At 48.3% G+C, this 17,161-nt stretch overlaps 1 protein-coding gene across 6 annotated transcripts in view; it reads right to left on the reverse strand.

Moving 5' to 3' along the window:
- Nucleotides 1-5,113: 5,113 nt before the first annotated feature.
- Nucleotides 5,114-17,161, reverse strand: part of KLHDC8B (kelch domain containing 8B) — a 36,237-nt gene continuing 24,189 nt past the window's right edge. For all 6 annotated transcript variants that reach the window (XM_048491354.1, XM_048491355.1, XM_048491360.1 and 3 more), the window contains 4 exons: nt 13,666-13,830; nt 10,680-10,904; nt 10,029-10,130; nt 5,114-6,393 (listed from right to left, as the gene is read on the reverse strand). In XM_048491354.1, coding sequence (XP_048347311.1) covers nt 6,197-6,393; nt 10,029-10,130; nt 10,680-10,904; nt 13,666-13,830 — 689 coding nt within the window. In that variant the 3' untranslated portion in view covers nt 5,114-6,196. The remainder of the gene's footprint in view (nt 6,394-10,028; nt 10,131-10,679; nt 10,905-13,665; nt 13,831-17,161) is intronic.

Raw genomic sequence — 17,161 nt, forward strand, 5'->3', positions numbered from 1 at the left:
TCCCTTACTTGTAACTGACTCAACGACAGTGGCTTTGTGGTTAAGAGCGGCAGACTCTAAGGGTGTGTGTGTGTGTGGGGGGGGGAACTGGGTTCATTTCCCACTCCTCTACATGAAGCCTGAGCCAGTCACAGTTCTTTCAGGACTCTCAGCCTCACCCACCTCACAAGGTGCCTGTTGCGGGGAGGAGGAAGGCAGGGCGATTGTAAGCCACTTTGAAATTCCCTGAAGGTAGACAAAAGTGCGGTATAAAAGAACAGCTCTTCTAAATGTTTCAGCGTTGCTAAGACCCGATTCCAAATTCCAAAAAAGAACTGGCTGGAAGGTGGCGAGAGTTAAACTCTGTTATAGTTAAACTCTGTATAAGTTAAACTCTGATACGAACATGAACGGACATGAATTACGCTCGTGTGCTTACTGAAAAAGGAAGATCTTTGCCCAGGTCTTTAAAATGTTGTTGCTGGAAATTTGAAGCGGGAGAGGTTGTTGAGTGAATGCCCAGCAGGCATATGAATCTTTAACATTATCAGAGGTATATCCAGCTGCTTCGGTGGAACCATTTTGGAAAAGCAATGTCGAACACGGATAAATGTGATTGTCTTCCTTACAGCCCGCCCCAATTCACAGGCCAGTCAATCTGTCTGAATGTGAGTAATCAATAGCCTGTCTTGGAGCCAAACTGGACATACTTGTTTTGGGTCTGGATTCTGAATGCAGGTTCCCTGCAGCCTTACAGCAGCTGCAGGTAATGGCTTTTGAAAAACTAAAGGACAGCCTGTTCATGCTTGGAATGCCACCCGGGGGGGGGGGGGGGGAGAGGTTTAGGATCCTTTCTCACACATCCAACTGCAGGGCAGAGGCTGAGGGGCTGGTAACCACTGATAGACTGATCCTCTATGAATCTAATTCCTTTTTTAAACCCTCTATGTCTGTGGCCATCACTACATCCTCTGGCAGCAACTTCCACTCACTGAATGTCCAAGTACCGTATATACTCATGTATAAGCCGACTTGTGTATAAGCCGAAGCACCTAATTTTACTTCCAAAACCTGGGAAAATGTATTGACTGGCGTATAAGAAGAAGAAGAGTTTGGATTTATATCCCTTTCTCTCCTGCAGGAGACTCAAAGGGGCTTACAATCTCCTTGCCCTTCCCCCCTCACAACAAATACCCTGTGAGGTAGGTGGGGCTGAGAGAGCTCTGAGAAGCTGTGACTAGCCCAAGGTCACCCAGCTGGCATGTGTGGGAGTGCACAGGCTAATCTGAATTCCCCAGATAAGCCTCCACAGCTCAGGTGGCAGAGCTGGGAATCAAACCCGGTTCCTCCAGATTAGATACACGAGCTCTTAACTTCCTACGCCACTGCTGCTCCTTATGTATAAGCCGAAGGTGGGAAGCTGGGAGGCAGAGGGAGCTCCTTATTTGGGCAGTGACTCCCCCTGACGTCATTGCCCAAATAAGGAGCTCCCTCCACCTCCTGCTGTGTTTGAGGAAGCCCAGCCAGCAGGCAGGCAGAGGGAGCTCCTTATTTGGGCAGTGACATCAGGTGGAGTCACTGCCCAAATAAGGAGCTCCCTCTGCCTCCTGGGGTTTGAGGAAGCCCAGCCAGCCAGGGCTCCCCTTCACCCTCCAAGGAGGGCAGCAACAAGCGGCTTGTGCAGCCTTAAAACAGGGCTGAAAAACTCGGCTTATACGCGAGTATATACGGTATTTCCTTTTGTCTGTTTGGAATCTACTGCCCAGCAAATTCATTGGATACCCCAGAGTCCTAATATTTTTGGGAGAGGGAGAAAAAGTTCTGTCTCTAGTGTCTCTCACCTGTGCATAATTTTATAAACTTCTATTACTTCCCTCCTTAGTCATCTCTTTTCTAAACTGAAAAGCCTAGGGTGTTTTACCCCCTTGATAGTCTCAGTTGCTCTTTTCTACTTTCTCCAGCTCTGAGATGTCCTTTGTGAGACATAGTGACCAGAACTGTACACACTATTCCAAATGAGACTGCACCAAAGCTCAATACAGGGACATTATGTTGTCTTGTTTTCAATCCCTTGTTTTCAATCCCTTTCCTAATAAACCCCAGCACAGCCTATTCACTGCTGCGGCAAACTAGGCTGACTTTTCCATGGAGCGACCCACTATGACTCTAAGGTTTCTTTCCCTCTCAGGCTGTTTCCGCACGGGCGGAATACAGCGTCCCTGGGGAGGGGTTCACATGGCCGCCGAATCGCAGCAGCCTCGCAATCCCCGGGCGGCGCGAAGCCGCTGTTTCTGAACCTCGCTCCCTGGGCGAGGTTTTTCAGAAATAGTGGCTTTCAACCGGCACCATTCCCGAACGCCTTACCTTCCCTCCGACCTTCCGGCGCGTCACCCAGGCCTGGGGACACACCGCCCCTGCCCTGCAACTCCAGAGCTGTCGTGCAGGGCGGGGGGGCGTGTCCCCTGGCCTGGGCGACGAGCCGGGAGGTCGGAGGGAAGGTAAGGTGTTTGGGCGACGGCACAGCGCCGTCTTCCCTGCCCCTACCGGGACCGTTCGTGCAAACGGTCCCGGGGGGCCTCGGCATCATATACGCCAACGCACCCCCCGAGCGTGGCTGTGTGGAAACTGCCTCAGTCTTAGCCAGTTCAGACCCTGTTAGCAGGCTTGGAGTTGGAATTTTTTGTTTTTAATGCGCATCACCTTACACGTGTTTACTCTGAATTTCATTTGCCATGTGACCCAATTTGAGGTCTTTCTAGAGCTCTTGGCAGTTGAACCTAATTTTCACAACCCTGAATAATTTGGTGTTGGTTTGCAAAACTTGGCTGCTACACTCCTCAGCCCCAGTTCCAGAACATTAATGAACAAATGAAATGATATTGACCCCAATACCGATCCTTGTGGGATCCTATATCTTACTTCCCTCCATTGAAAGGACTATCCATCTATTCCTACTCTCTGCTTCCTTGTGTTTAACCAACTTTTAATCCAAACCAGACTTGTCCTCTTAGCCCTCAATTTCTAAGCTTACCAAGGAATCTTTGGAGATATACTTGGTCGAAAGCCCGTTGAAAGGCCAAGTATATAATGCCTACCTGGTTACTGTTGTCTAAAGAGGTGGTCTGGTATAGTGATTAAGAGCAGGTGGATTCTAATCTGGAGAACTCAGTTGATTCCTCACTCCTCCACCTGAGCGGCAGAGGCTTATCTGGTGAGCCAGATGTGTTTCCACACTCCTACATGCCTGCTGGGTGACCTTGGGCCAATCACAGTTCTCTCTAAACTCTCTCAGCCTCACCTACCTCACAAGGGGACGAAGGGAAAGGAGCTTGTTAGCCACCTTGAGTCTCCTTACAGGAGAGAAAGGGGGGAGGTGTAAATCCAAACTCTTCTCCTTCTAAATGTTTATTCCCTTTTTGAAAGAACTCTAAAAAGCTGCTGAGGCAGGACTTCACTTTGCAGAAGCCATGCTGATTTCCCCTCAGCAAAGCTTCTCTTTCTTTGAATCTGTCTTTCATTAGTTTCTACTAATTTGCCTCAAATGGATGTTAAGCTCCCTCCTCGAGCTATTTTCCTTTACACAACAGTGCCGCGAGGGGCAGCTACTCTCCCCCTTTTTTGTTTGCTGCTCCACATGGAGTATTCCATGCACAGGGAAAGAATTCCTCTGCCAGCATTGTTATGACACGGGGAAATGGCTGGGGTGGGGGAGGCAGGAGCTCTTCCTCTCCCTGTGGAAGCATTTCAGGCTCTCCTTTGTTTTTTAAGAGCCACTCCCCATAGCTGCTCAGTGGCTGCAGGGAACCCAACTCTTTTATACATAAGCACATCGAGTTTAGCCCTTAAACCAGGGGTAGGGAACCTGCGGCTCTCCAGATGTTCAGGAACTACAATTCCCATCAGCCCCTACCAGCATGGCCAATTGGCCATGCTGACAGAAACGATGGGGTGGATTCGAAACATCTGGAAACCTGGAGTTCATGTCTTTTGGACCACGGACGAGAAACGTAAATTGCCTCTCCCAAGTCATGCTGTGTCCCCAGCACCAGGGTTCAGCCTCTCAAACGAAAGGTCAGATGGGAGACCAAAGCCAAAATGGGAAGGCTCTCGTCCAGTTGGCCTGGAAATTGCCTGATAACCCATGGCGCTTGGGGTTTTTTGGCTCTGCCCTTCCACTGTACCCGGCATCGCCTGCTCTCGAAACCGTTTCACTATTTGCCCCTATACTTGTCCAAAAACATCCTAGGACAGTGGTGGCGAACCTTTGGCACTCCAGACGTTATGGACTGCAATTCCCATCAGCCAATTGGCCATGCTGGCACAGGCTGATGGGAATTGTAGTCCATAACATCTGGAGTGCCAAAGGTTCGCCACCACGGTCCTAGGAACGGCCAATTCTCATACTCCCAATGCTGCCTTGAAGAGGTTGTCTGGAGAGAGGCGATACAGTCATTTTCTCAATAAATACTGCCCTGCCTAGATTCCTTGGAAATGGCTAGACCAGGGGTAGGGAACCTGCGGCTCTCCAGATGTTCAGGAACTACAATTCCCATCAGCCTCTGTCAGGGGCTGATGGGAATTGTAGTTCCTGAACATCTGGAGAGCCGCAGGTTCCCTACCCCTGGGCTAGACTGTTGACTGACTACTAGGGAGCAGCAGTGGCGTAGGAAGTTAAGAGCTCATGTATCTAATCTGGAGGAACCGGGTTTGATTTCCAGCTCCGCCACCTGAGCTGTGGAGGCTTATCTGGGAATTCAGATTAGCCTGTGCACTCCCACACACGCCAGCTGGGTGACCTTGGGCTAGTCACAGCTCTCTCAGCCCCACCTACCTCACAGGGTGTTTGTTGTGAGGGGGGAAGGGCAAGGAGATTGTAAGCCCCTTTGAGTCTCCTGCAGGAGGGGGGATATAAATCCAAACTCTTCTTCTTCTACTACTATCTACTTCTTCCACTTTTTGAGAAAGGTGGGCTGGTTTCTTGGGGGTGGCCGGCACGCACTATTTCACTTACCTGTGACAAGTCTGGGCTACCTTTGAATCTTGCAATAATTTCCCAAAGGCTGTTGGTGCAGAGAGGACAGACACTGCTCAGAGACCTGTGGCAGCCCTCAAACACAGAGCCCCAACATGGAAACACAAAAGAATGGGAGGGAAAAAAATCCCGCCGGTTTTATTGAAATGAGGTGCTACATCACCTCCTAGGCACTGAGCTAGAGGGCACCGTATGTGCTACATGAGACACAGACCGGGTTAAGAACACACCACAAGGCGTCATGGCTACACCCAGCCTCCCTAGAGATGACTCAGCTGTGCAGCATAAGAGACAAACATAAAAATGCTAGCAAGGACAGCTGAAAACAGTAACCCGGGCGTACCTGCTCTCCTGACCTGACAGCTCCCTTCATATACCTTTCCCCAGGGCCAGCTGAGGAAATCCCACTGCCCCTTTGCAGCCAAGGGCCAACTTACACAGCTCAATGGGCATGGCAAGAACACGGGCAGAGGGGCCACGCGTGGTCACGTGTCCCCCATCTCCTGTGCTCAACTCCCGTTCCTCGGGCTGTCGCTTCACCCTTTTCTGGTGCATTAAATGTGGACTGTTGTGAATATAGCACCATCAACGTACATGGCATTTTGCAGAACGGTAAGAGAGAGAAAGAGAGAGAGAAAGCATGCCCTGGAGAGCTTACAATCTAAAATCCAATTGAAGGAGCGATAACAAAGAGACGGGAGTTAAATTGTGAGCTGGGCGATGAAATTACACGGCCGGTCCTAACCTGAGAAGCACAGCTCTGCCCCTATTCTCAAGACACCCGCTTGGTGCTGCTTTGGGAGTCCGACGGTAACGTGCAGTGACGAAACCACAGCTGAGGGGCCCGGGGCCTTTTGCTCCGGTGTTGAAAGAGTCAGCTCCGCTGAGTTTACCTCGCTCCGGCAGGCGAGAACAGAGACCTGCTGCTTGACCCCTGCCCCACCTGCAGAACAGACCGCAGACGGTCTCCAAGCTACTCTGCGCTTTTGAGGAGATGGAATGCGTTGTTTGGAAAACAGCGAAAGGAAAAGGTCACTGCTGCGGGGCCGCCACGCTGGGGGCAAAGCGCATGCTCTCCTCCCTGCTCTCTCGTAATGCACGTCTTGTCACCGTTGTCAGGCACTTCAGCCCTCTTGGCTCGTCTCGGGGGTGGGCAGAAGGACCCCCTCCACCAGGGCACGTCTCTCAGACCCCGTCCCGGAGGCACAGGGCCTCCACGGTGCTGCTGGGGCCTTGGGCCACCCCTCCGATCACAAAGAGCAGGTTGGCAGCCTGCAAACTAGAGCAGGAGCAGCGTCCTGTCGGCATGGAGGGCAGCGGTTCCCATTTCTTCTTTGCCAAGTTAAACCCTTCCACGGAGCTTAGAGGACTTGACTGGTTCCCTGCAAAGGAAGAGAAGAGACAGATCCATGAGCCAATCGACAGCCCCCTAGTCCTCTGCTCAAGTCACAGCGGGGAACCCAGGGAATGACTGCTGTGTTCATTATAACAGAATGGTGCCAAGCTCACTCATCTGCCAACATGTGCTGCTGCAGCAGCCAGGGGTTTAATTTTAAAGGCCATTGTGATGCTAACAAAAGTCAGGGACTATGTGCTTCAACACATGTTAGGAGCACAGCAAGCAAGTCCTTGGCAGGCCTTCTCCACAGCCGACGGCCTCTGTTATCCCGTTCCAAGGTCAATCTTTTCAGGAGTTATGAATTTCCCTTTTTACATCCTGTATTTTATGTTTGCATATTGTTAGACATCAGAGTATTACAATCCCTGTCTGTTTATTTCATTTGTAGGCTACCGTTCCCCTTCCGGGGTTCAGGGTGGCTTCCAATAGACAAAAATATAATAATACAAAATACAATAAATACAACAATTAAAACCAACAATCCATCATTATCCGATCTTAAAAAAATAGATGGCAGCTTCAACGCATCACAGTAGACAGGACATATTTCTATTATCCTGTATAGAAGAATTGGGGGGGGGGGGGTAGGATGAAAGGGAGGATATTAGCCGTCATTATTAGGCTCCTTTTAAGAAAAAGAAGGCTGGATAGAGATTTGGTTTAGATGCCTTTTCTGCTAAGAAATGATCACTAGAGGCAATCCCCCCAACCCCTCAACTAGGTATGCCCGAGAAGTAATCCAGCAGGCTTTCCAGAGGAGACATGTTCATAGTAAAAATGACAAGCAAAGCGAGCTCTTAAATGGAAGACAGGTGAGTCACTGGCTTCATTAGAAGGAGGTGTAGGACTGTAACCTCTGTGTTGTGTGTGTGTGGATTGAGTGCACAAAAGAAGCCAGAAAGCCGTTCATAACGACAAAGAGATAGAGGCACTGTGCATTCTAAGGGCAGGCAAGAATCGGTCACAGTTGGGTCCACATAATATTAACGTTCTGCATTATTCACACACGGTAATTACCTTCAGCATGGACTAGAGCACATAATACTGCACTGCGTGGGAATGGCTAGAAACAACAATATCCACTGCCTTCCTTTTACCAGCCTGCACAAAAGTTGGGAGCTAATCTACGTCAAGTGGCCTTCAGCACCGACGCCCGAAATGAGACAGATGCAATTTTCACCAAAGGATGAAACACCTCTCGTTCACACATTAAGGCTGGGATCTTAAGTGCACTCCCCTTAGAGTTATCCTCCAACGAATTAAATAGGCCTGACTTCTGAAGAGACTTGCTCTCCAAAACAACAGGTTTATTCAGTGGGGCTTACTCCCAGGAAAGAATGCTTAGGGCTGCAGTGCAAATCACTTGGGCCCCGTGTTGAAGACAGTTCTCGCCCTCCTTCCTGCCTGATATCCTCTTGTTCTCTGAACCATCTGGATTAATGTGATTAAAGAACCACCGCAGCATGTAGGACGGAACTGTCAAATGCCTGCTGAAGAAACCCCGGTTCAAATCTTCACTGGGCCCCTGAAACTCAGCGGATGGCCTCGGGCAAGTCATTCTGTCACAGCCTAATTCCTCTCAAATGCAGTTAAAAATGGACTTTGCTCTCACAGCTGCCAGACAACCAAAAGGAATGCCGCTTGGTAAGAAAGCCACACTTCAGAGAAGAGCCGCAAGGTCACTTAGCTGGGAACAGATAATACTCAGCACTCTTAATTTCCCTCCTTGTCTGACAAGGAGGACAAAACTAATGGAAATAAGCCCATTTTCCTTTTCTTTCCTTCTCTCAAGCTTAGTCCGACAAATCTTTTAAAACCTGTCTTTAATTATTCTGCAGGAATCCCTAACTGGTTAGTATAGGGCACATGTGTCAAACACCATTTTTCTCCACAATTCTCCACAATTAAATAATTTGGAATGGTTTCTCCTGTAGGTCCTATGGTCCATAATACTACTTTGGATAGAACAGGGGTCTGCAACCTGCGGCTCTCCAGATGTTCACAGACTACAATTCCCATCAGCCCCTGCCACCATGGCCAATTGTAGTCCATGAACATCTGGAGAGCCACAGGTTGCAGACCCCTGGGATAGATGCTCCCATTCTGCCTCTAACTTCACAAAACTCGAACTGCAATTATGACAGGATGTCTGAAGAGACAGCATGGAGTAGCTTTTACGCAGCGGAGATCTGGATTCAAATCCTCCTTCCGCCACGAGGGTTACTGGGTGACCTCGGCCCGGGCACTCTCTCTCGGCCTAATCTACTCTCGCAGGGTTATTGTGAGGTGGGAGAGCCATAATGGAAAATTAAAGACATGAAAATGAGAAAGTATTTTAATACATGCTAATTCCATATTAAAGTGGAATTAGATCTCACACAGCAAGCAACATTCTTAACTGAGGTTTTTATGTCTAATAAGACTGTAAGACTGGGGTGTTTTCATTGGATAGCAATGGAACCTCCCCCTCCTCCATTTCTCCTTCTGCAGTTCTCTGTTCCTCAGGCTGTTTTCGCCCCTAGCCTCAGAGCTCATCATCATCAAATCCATCCTGCCTATAAGTAGCATATTGGGCAACAGGTGTTCTACAGCATGTCCAGTCTTGGCCTTTCCCATAAAATATTCAGTGCCTTCTGGTCTTGCTTGAATGTTCTCCTCCAGGTGTTTCAGGGGCGTCCTTGCTGTCATTTGGCATCAGGAGGTATCCACCTCATTGCCATCTTTGGGGCCTGGCCATTCTCCATGCGAAGAACGTGGCTGGCCAGTCGAAGTCTTCTGTGTGCAATGATAATATGGAATTTGCATACGATGCTCCTTTGGAGCACCTCTTCGTGAGTGATGTAATCCTAATATCGGATCTTCAGGATTCGGCATAGGCACTTCTGTCGGAAGACGTCAAGCCTGTTGTTGATACTTGTTGATGCCTTCCAGGTCTCACAACGGAGGCGAATAGGCGGAGCTTGGTCTTTAGGGCAATGGTCGGTGAGCACCAGATCTTGTTCATTCTCTGAAAAACGGCTGCAGCCTTCCTAATGCGGCACCTGACATCTGCCTCTCCATCTCAGCACCTCAGAGCCCAGCTTAAAGAAAAACTTTCTACAAAGGGTGGGTAACTGCAAATCAGGAGCGGCGTGGCGTAGTGGTTAAGTGCTTGAACTGCCACTCACACAGTCAGGAGTTCGAGCCCCCTGTGGGTCAGATATCCTGGCAGCTGGCTCATGGTCAACTCAGCCATCCATCCATTCCTTGGTCGGTAAATCAATACCTAGCTCATCGCTAGGATGTAAAGAATAGCTGGCGAAAGAAATGGCAAACTACCCCACAAAAGAGGCTTGCCTATGAAATCACTGCTTGCAGTGGTACCCCAGGGTCGGACACGACTGAAGGGGAAACTTTACCTAACTGCAAATCAGAAGCAGCGGTGGGGGTAAAGAGGAACAGCTTTAAGGGTTGCTTCTACAGGTCAGGGGCCACTCTTAGGAAGTAAGGGCCTCTTCTATCCCACAACAGGCTCAGGACTTGACCTCTCGCCCTCCAAACAAACACAGCCCTGAGTTTTTGTGCTCATTCCTCCTCCCCACCTCCCAAACAGACAGATGGTCCATCTGCAACACTTACCGAGGCCACCGGCTACCACCACACGCCCACCCAAGCTGCCAGCCACAAAGTCAGCCCTCTTATCCCTCATGCGGGTGGCTCGGCTCAGCCGACTCCAGGACCCTAAAATGGAAACAGGGTAAGAGGGAGCAGAGGTCAGGAAATAGATCAGGCAGCTAAAAGAGAGGAGCAAGAATACTGCGCATTCAGCATGCGTCCAGGGCAGTGGCGTAGCTACCACGGGACAGGGGGGTGCGTGTCGCACCGGGTGCATGCCTGGGGGGGCAGCAAAAATGTATTTTTGATATTTTTAGGGGTTTTTACTTGGGCGGCCAGAAAGGGGGGGGCAGTTTTTAGGATAGCGCAGGGGGTCTGCAATCGGCAGCTCTCCAGATGTTCATGGACTACAAAATGGGATTTGTTGTCCATGAACATCTGGAGAGCCGCAGGTTGCAGACCCCTAGCGGCACCAAAATTTCAGGATATTGTATTTAAAGACAGATCTTGGTGAGAGTATTGCATTCCCTCATGTGTATCTTACCAACAAAGGCAGGATAAATGACTGGCTGGACATCCGCTCCATCTTTCCTACTGAGGAGAGCAATGCTGGCTGACCTCAGGACTCCCAACCCTCCCCCCCGTCACCCTCCACAGACTCAGGCTCCAGCTTACCCTCCTCCATGTCAAACATTTCCACAGTGTTGACAAAGTGGGGCCGGGAATAGAAATTGTGGGGGCCGGGCTGCTGCAGTCCTCCCAGGCTGAAAAAGCAGCCGTCAACCATGGCACAGCTGGCAAAGGCACGCCGGCTGGGCACGCTGGGGTAGCGTGTCCAGCTCCTCACTTCCAGATCGAAGGCTTCCAAGGCTGTGACGGGCAGCTTCCCCTGCCTTCCTCCTGTGGGAAGAGGAGATCCCCGACATCCTGAATCACAAACCTATTCTCTGTGGACTAGGAATGCAGCCACAGAGAGTTCAGAGGCTTAGAAGGGAAGGGATGCGGTCTTAATTTTAATTTTATTAGGTTTCTAACTTGCCCTTTCCCAGCACACGCTGGGCTCACCGCAGCTAACAACCACCACAACACCACAATTTGTACGCTAAAGCAATTTCATACATGACTAGAACCAGGGGGCATTCATTGAAAATGCTGGGGGGAAGAATTAGGACTAATAAAAGGAAACACTTCTTCACGCAACGTGTGATTGGTGTTTGGAATATGCTGCCACAGGAGGTGGTGATGGCCACTAACCTGGATAGCTTTAAAAGGGGCTTGGACAGATTTATGGAGGAGAAGTTGATTTATGGTTACCAATCTTGATCCTCTGTGATCTGAGATTGCAAATGCCTTAACAGACCAGGTGATCGGGAGCAACAGCCGCAGAAGGCCATTGCGTTCACATCCTACATGTGCGCTCCCAAAGGCACCTGGTGGGCCACTGCAAGTAGCAGAGAGCTGGACTAGATGGACTTTGGTCTGATCCAGCTGGCTTGTTCTTATGTTCTTATGTTCTTATGACAGACAGAAAGGAGCCTTGACTGGCATAGTTGGAATTAATATGTACAACGCACATAGAACTTAGACCTATTCAAAAGCTATAGCATAACATAACAGACAAAACTATTCATGAAATTCCCTGCTGGGGATATATTTGACAATTCACTCCGAGATGTTAGCGAAACTAGGCAGCCGTTGATCGGAAGCAGCTAATAAAACGTTTGTCGTTTCTGAGGAGACAGATGGGTTCTAGTTGGCGAGTGACAGTCGAAGAAGCTCTCGTTTACTTCCACTGCAAAATTTCATCTATAGATGTTTGTACAAAAGCTTTAAAGTTCACATTCACTAAAATTAAAATGGTATAGAACACCAAAACAACTAGCATATATGATTAAAGGACTTAGTCCTAAATGCTGGCACTGTGGAGATCAAGAGGCATATTATAGCCATATATGGACGGAATGTATAGAAGTGAAAAATTTTTGGACAACCGTAATGTTATATATCGAGAAACTGGTGAAGATTAATATTGGGATAAATAATGATTTAATGTTCATGGGTGTAATGGAGGATAGAAGGGTAGATAAAAAATATAGCTACATGTATAAAATAATGATCAAAGCAGCCCATGTAACAATAGCTTTAGGCTGGAAAGAAAAGAAAAAATGGACAATCCAGAAATGGTTGGAATATATCTGGGAACAAGTGACACTGGACATTTTCGAAATAATAACAAAAAATAAACTGTGGCAAGATAAACAGAGCAAAATTTTGAAGATATGGACCATATATGCGGACTGGATGAAAGGAGCTGGAGTCAATGAGGAGAAATGGGAGAAGAGATGACAAAGAATGAACTTACTGCTGTTTGTTTGATAAAATTATGAAGAAAATACAGGGGGGAGGAGGGGGAAAAGGGGGAAATGTATTGTTTGAAAACGAATTAAGAAGAGTATCAATATCAAATGGAATATTCAAAGGATACAATAAAAATTATTTTTAAAAAAACAAAATTAAAATGGTGCCCTAATTATGGCTGGAGTGGAAAAGAAAGGAAATGAAGCTGCTTTAAAACTGTCGCTTCCCTCAGAAGTAGGCCTAGCAGGACGCCTGTGTCTTACAGGCCCTGTGGAGCTGGACCAGGTCCCTCAAGGCCTGAGTCTTGTGCGACAGAGTTCCTCCAGGCTGGGAAGAAAGCCCTGGGCCTTGGTTGAGGACTGTGCTTCAGATCCAGACCAACAAGAAGTCTGGAGGGGAAAAAAGATATTGTGTAAACAGCCACTGAACTATGTATTGTCGAAGGCTTTCACGTCCGGAATCACTGGGGTGCTGTGTGGCTTCCGGGCTGTATGGCCGTGTTCTAGCAGCATTCTCTCCTGACGTTTCACCTGCATCTGTGGATGGCATCTTCAGAGGATCTGAAGCAATACATTTGCTTCAGATTTGTCCCATCGCTGCAAGACCTGTCATGAGGTCAAGCAGAGCAGGCCAACTCTGAAAGAATGAAAAACTCCCAACTTAGCCGGCAAGTTATTTTTTTCCAGATTAGTGCTGTCACCAGGGACAGATGGGAGTTCACAGTTTCATTGAGAAACAAGTCGAGCAGAAAACGACCCGAGAGCCGAGCATTGCTGTGTAGCTGAAACACCGCGGAGTTTCCTGACTCATACGACACAGCGGCTGCTGATTCAGGATAACGGCTTTCAATTAACCAAATCTAATTTTAGATCACATAAACAGGCCCAGACCACTCACAAACAGACTCTCCCTGGAGTTATGTAAAGCCTTCAGGGCACTGTTTGAATAATCCAGCATGCTTGGCTGTCCCTGGATCATCAATGCTTGGCCTGATCGGGGATCATGAATCTTTGTTGATTTTTCCCTTCACTCGTCTTTCTTTCCTTCTCTCTCATTCAGCCTCTGGCTCTCTCTTCTCCCCCACCCCTCCCCTGCTTCACTCTGTAAACCTTTGACATTTCCACACTGTAGGTAACATCTTGCACACTTTCACGGGCAGAGAATAAACAGCAGTAAATCCAGCTCCATTCCAGCAGGCAGCGTCGTCACGGGCATCAGCTGACAGGAAGTCCCCAGGTGGGACATGCTTTTTAAATTGCACAGATGCCAGTGAGTGCATCCTGCCCTAGGAAATGGTCCTTACCCATCACATAGATCTTGTTTCCATGCAAGAAAGTGGAGGCCCCGTAGCAGGGTGTGGGCATAGAAGGTAGGGGCAGCCAATGGTCCTTTGACGGCTCATACAACCTCACCAGCGCTTGAGGAGACGTGTCTGAGCCCATCCCACCGAAGGCGTAAACTGCGCCATCTGGAAGAAAGGAGGGGACAGTCAAGGGAATGGGTACAGAGAGAGAGCTTGCAAGTATCTGCCACCAAACGAAGTCCCTGTCAAGAGCAATCAGGGTAGCCTAATACTCGGCCTCGAAAAGCTGACAACCTGGACTCAAACTGAAAAAAAAAAGTTCAAAATAAATCACAGGCACTTGAGATTCAAGATCTAGAAAAGCAGGATGGAGGATTGTCAAACCTTAAACCAAGGGCTCAACGTAAATCAGGGGCATGTGGGAATGACAACAACTTCTAAGACCTTACAGCCGCTCCAGTGAGTCTGGGGGAGGTCTGCAACCTGTGGCTCTCCAGATGTTCATGGACTACAAATCCCAGCATAGCAGGGGCTGATGGGAATTGTAGTCCATGAACATCTGGAGAGCCGCAGGTTGAAGACCCCTGGTCTGGGGGAACTCTTCTACTACCTACGGGGATAGGGCGGTATAATAAATCAAATAAATAAATAAAAATAAAATAAATACTTCCCACCAGGGAAGTCCCATCCATTGACTGCACTGTGTAATCAACAAAAGCCCTTCGTCGACGAAGGAACACGGCCACTCATGACTGATATGTCACATCACAGCAATACATTCTATCTGTGTACAGATCAATTGCTTTCAAACTGTGGGTCAGGATCGAGAAGTGGGTTACAACCCTCTTTCATACCCTGTTTCCCCTAATATAAGACATCCCCGAAAAATAAGACATAGTAGAGGTTTTGCTGAAGCGAGAAACATAAGGCATCCCCTGAAAGTAAGACATAGCAAAGTTTTTTTTGGAAGCATGCCTGACGAACAGAACACAGAAAAATAAGACATCCCCTGAAAATAAGACATAGCGCATCTTTGGGAGCAAAAATTAATATAAGACACTGTCTTATATTCGGGGAAACACGGGAGGTGGGTCGTGAAGCCAGGAGATAAGATGAAGGTGGGTGAGCTGGGAGAGCCTGATGCTAACTTCGTGTTTGCATCTCCATAATATGTGCAATGGTCATCAATATAGCCTATTGTATATTATACATGCTAAAAATGCCGGCCTTAGAGTGCCTAAGCTCTGCCTAAGATCCGCCACACTTCTTTCTCTCATTCTTTGGGAAAAAGGGGAGGGAGGATTAACTTCTGGATAAAGGGGGTAGCGAAAATCAGGGTCATAGCTGGGTGCTTCGTTGCCTTTCAATAAACACGACTGATCCACAAGACAGAGTCCATTTATTGCTTCAAGATCTAACATTAAGCCAGCAGCAGCAAGAAGACGGGGAACGCAGGCACTATTTCTGGCTGTTTCCACCCTGCTTGGGGCTTCTGCCATTGCAGAGGAGCATTTTCTTGCCCTCAAGTAGATGCAGCCAACTACAATGCTCTATTAAGCATACCCCTGTCTTACCTAAAATGTCTCCATCACTCAACGGCCAAGAGTCACGTAGCTCCACTTTGTGCCTCACTAATGTTGGTTTATATTCCATCAACTAGCTGATAGTCCCAGATGTGTTGTGTCGTCATAGATCTAAATTTGCCTTGTGTCCTCCAGGAAGGATGATAAAAGAGATACCACCCTTGGGAACTGCTCAGCTTCATGGTGTCTGTGTCAGGCAGCCCATCTGTGAGCGCTTTCAGGAGGAGACCCATTTTAATCTCCTCAGCCTGGGGTTGTTCTACCACAGGGGTCTGCAACCTGCGGCTCTCCAGATGTTCATGGACTACAATTCCCATCAGCCCCTGCCACCATGGCCAATTGTAGTCAATGAACATCTGGAGAGCCGAGGGTTGCAGATCCTGTTCTACCCCCTTGTACCACCTTATACATTCAAGATGGTTCCAGGCCACTAAGTCTATCATTTTAGTTCTCTTAATTCTGGCACCAGCCATTTCGATGCAGTTTCTTCTGCCAAGGAAGCACAGACGAGTTTTGATTTCTAATCGCTTTTTGGTATGGATCCTTAGCAGCTAAGAAAGCTCCATAACACCCGCATGTGTCACTCAGGGCATGTATTAAGCTAGAAAAGATGTTTGGGGGAAGTTCCTTCTCTGACTGCAATGTTGTGTTCTTTGTGTACGTTAAGTAATAAGGCTAACCTCTTGGGCTAAGTAAACCACTGTGTTCTGAATGCGGTTGGATGAGAAATTCTGCTAACTCTGTTTTGCTCCACAGACTGGTGCTGAGCTTAGAACAAAGAGTTCAAGAGCCCCTGAGACAAGACAAGAGAAGCTGGGGGCGCTAAAGATCGAAAGTCGGCTGCGTTATTATTCAGCAATACAGTCAGGCAGTATTATTAACAGAAAAGTCTATTCGTTACAGATATTACAAGTCCCTATTGTTCAATAATCCAGTAGGTGACGGCAAGCCAACTGGCGGAGAGTGTTTTAGGACGGATTTATCCCAGAAGTAAAGCTGGAAAAACTAGCCCCTAATTTAATCCTATTTACCAAATTACCCCTGGGTTGTTTGCAGAAGGAAAGTGGTAACAGTGCCCTAACGGCTGTGAAGGTTGACACGCCTCCCCATTACACACACCTGCCGTGAATGTAGCCACACTTCCCACATTCTATCTGCAGTTTATCCTACAACAGGTGTCTTATTCCTCGTGCTGCCTGACATACTAACAGTCCCTCTCCACACACAAGCACTTCCAAAAAAAAAGATCACCCTAGTCTTACTGTCATCTGACAGGTCCCTCATATCTGCCCTTCCAGATGTGGTGTCCCTCCTTCCCTCTGCAAACGTTCTCCACAATGCACAGGGATCCTAGACCGTCACATCTAATTATACTCACTGCTTTGTATCCCTGGAGATGCCATGGCAACCCAGCCACGCTGCCAAGTTTGGTTTCCAGTGCCTACCATTCTGCAAACCACAAATGGGGACTCAAAGGATTTACCCGTCCAACTTGGAAAGGGGGCCCGGCACAACCACGGGTTCCATAGGGGCATGACCCTTTGGCCCATGGGCAACCTCTTTCTTCCTGCATCCCATTGATTAGCTGTTACGCTGGGATGGGCAAACCCAACAGCAACTGAGAGATGAAGCATCATCTCACTAGCATGGAAGATTCATTGGCCCACTCTTCATAACCTTGAGTATAATAAGTCTCCTTGCTCCAACCAAGCCAGGAGGAACCCCTACGAACTGTTAGCGTCTCTTGCTGCCACCATCCGTGCCCACAGCACTCTGGGAATAAACTCCCAGTAGCAGAGTGCTGGACTAGATGGACTCTGGTCTGATCCAGCAGGCTAGTTCTTATGTTCTTATGTTCTTATTCCGGATCAGATTCCAAACCAGGCAGTGATACAAAAAGCTCCAACAACTTA

This window comes from Sphaerodactylus townsendi, linkage group LG03 (assembly GCF_021028975.2).
Source record: "Sphaerodactylus townsendi isolate TG3544 linkage group LG03, MPM_Stown_v2.3, whole genome shotgun sequence".
NCBI classification, from domain to species: domain Eukaryota; kingdom Metazoa; phylum Chordata; class Lepidosauria; order Squamata; family Sphaerodactylidae; genus Sphaerodactylus; species Sphaerodactylus townsendi.